This window comes from Petaurus breviceps, unplaced genomic scaffold (genome assembly GCF_028583685.1).
Source record: "Petaurus breviceps papuanus isolate PSGF00001 unplaced genomic scaffold, PetGlider_PUasm1.0 689, whole genome shotgun sequence".
Taxonomy (NCBI): Eukaryota; Metazoa; Chordata; class Mammalia; order Diprotodontia; family Petauridae; genus Petaurus; species Petaurus breviceps.
In genome coordinates, this window is record NW_027186458.1 from 9,439,533 (window position 1) to 9,441,647 (window position 2,115).

Here is a 2,115-nt window from a genome sequence, read left to right on the forward strand (position 1 = left end):
CCCCCCACACACACACACACACTCTCCCCTGCAGCCAGGCTGCCCCGGTTTCCCCGCCTCACCGGCAGCGAAGTGCAGCGGGGACGACTTGCGGCCGGCCAGGTCCTTGGCGTTCACGTTGGCCGCGTCCACCAGCCTCCGCACCCGGGCCACGTCCCCGTTGCGGCAGGCCTCGAGCAGCTCGCGCAGGGCCCCGCTCACGGCCGGCCCCGGGCCCGGGCCCGCCTCCGGGGGGCTGTCAGAGGGGCTGGGCCCCAGCGAGCCGGGGGACGACGAGGCGGAGGAGGCCGAGGACGACGAGGCCGAGGTCGACGAGGAGGCCGAGGAGGAACAGGAGGACACCGCGGGGGCAGAGGCAGCGGCGGCGGCCGGGCAGGGCCCGGGGCAGGCGCAGGGCCCGGGGGCCGCCGCCGCCGCCGCGGGAGCCGGGGCCGAGGCCGGGCCGGCGCTGTCGGGGGGCTCGGGGGAGCGCGGCCGCTCAGGCCCCGGCCCACCCCCGCCCCCGCCCCCGGGCCCGGGCCCGTCCGCGTCGGGAGGCGCCGGGAGGCCGCCGTGGCGCGGGGAGGCCGCGGGGGACGCGGGCCCGGGGCTCAGCGAGGGCGGCGGCGGCAGGGGGGCCGCTCCGGCGGCGCCGGGCGGCAGCAGCGGCAGCGGCAGGGGCGGCGGCAGCGGAGGCGGCGGCGGCGGCGGCGGGTGGTGGACACCGTGGTGGTTGTGGTGGTGATGCTGAGAGCGACGCGACGCCGCCATCTCCCCACTCCCTCGGCACGGTCACTGCGGCAACCGGGCCAGCGCCCACCCCCACTTCCGCCCGAGCGGAGCCAATCAGCGTCCGCAGCCGCGGAAGCGAGGACGCCGAGGGGAGCAACGGCCGCGGCCGCAAGGGCTGACGGGAACGAGGAGGCGGGGCCGTCCGGGAAACGGGCGAATGGAGAGAGCGGCCTCTCCGAGGAGGCAGGCCTTGGTACGGAGGGGCGGGGACGGAGTAGAAAGGCGAGGACCACCTCCTGGAAGATGGGAGCGGATAGGGGGCGGGGCTTAATCCTGAGGGGACGAGCCATCCGGGAAGGGGCGAAGGGAGCGCCACCTCCCCGAGGCTGGGCGAGCTTAGGGAGGCGGACCTTAAATTCGGGAGAAGTCGTCCGAGAAGGGCCGAATGAGGCGAGCCCTAGCTCCTGGAAGGCGGGACTTAGGCCTGGGAGAACGGAGGCAGAGCTTAATCTTGAGGGAAGAGCCATACCGGGAGAGAGGTGTCTCCGGGAATGCTGGCGGGAGGGGCCACAGGGGAATGAGAATGGAAGAACGGCCTCTCAGAAAGTGAGGGCGGGGCCTAATTCTGGGGGCGGAGCCATCCAAACGGGGCGGAATGGAGAAAGTCCAGGGTTAAGCTTGAAGGGAGGAAGGGGACTGACTGGCCTCCTCCTGGAGGATGGGCGTGGCCAAGAGGCGGGGCTTATCCGGAGGAGGAGCCCAAGAGGCGGCGCCCCAGGGGGCGGGGCCAGAGAGGAAGAGTGGATGACGTCCGCACCTCGGACCTTGCACAGTGGAGCCTTGTGTGTCCTTCCTGTCCAGCGGCCCCCTCCCCTCCGTTCTGAGAGGCTGGATGGTCCCTGGCCTCCGGGAGCTGCCACTCTCTCCGGATGAGAGTTTCCTCGTGTGCACCCTTCTCCCTGACCTTGGGTCTCTGGTCTAGCTTCCCTGGGCTGTCGGTCCAGCGAGGAGGGGTCTCTGGGGAGGGTCGTGGAGTTAAAGGGGCGGGTGGAAGGCCCTGAAGGGGCGGTGCCAGGCATGGATGGAGACGGGCCGGGCTTCCTGGGGCGCGGAGGGTGAGAGGGAGCGGAGTACCCCGAGATTGGTGCGGAGAGCCAGGATGGTACCGGGTGCTGTGAAGGGGTCTCCTAAAGTCCCGAGTTACCGGCCTCTGTCCGGGACGGGGATCCACCACCAGCCCTTAGGACCTGCTCCTCCCCAACCCAGGCATCCCCTGTTCCGGTTCTTCCCGGCCTCTGTTCTCGGCCTCACTCCTCTTCCGCCATGAAGCTCTCAGTTCCCACTGAGAGTCAGAGATTCAGAGCTGGGACACAGTAACACACCGGCTGATATTGACACGTCAGG

General features: G+C 71.3%; 1 protein-coding gene across 1 annotated transcript in view; it reads right to left on the reverse strand.

The window, feature by feature from the left end:
* The window catches only part of TNKS (tankyrase), a 201,623-nt gene extending 200,835 nt beyond the window's left edge, over positions 1-788 (reverse strand). Inside the window, exon 1 of the mRNA XM_069104958.1 lies at positions 63-788. Within this exon, the coding sequence (XP_068961059.1) occupies positions 63-750 (688 nt within the window). The 5' untranslated portion in view covers positions 751-788. The remainder of the gene's footprint in view (positions 1-62) is intronic.
* Between the last annotated feature and the right edge of the window lie 1,327 nt (positions 789-2,115).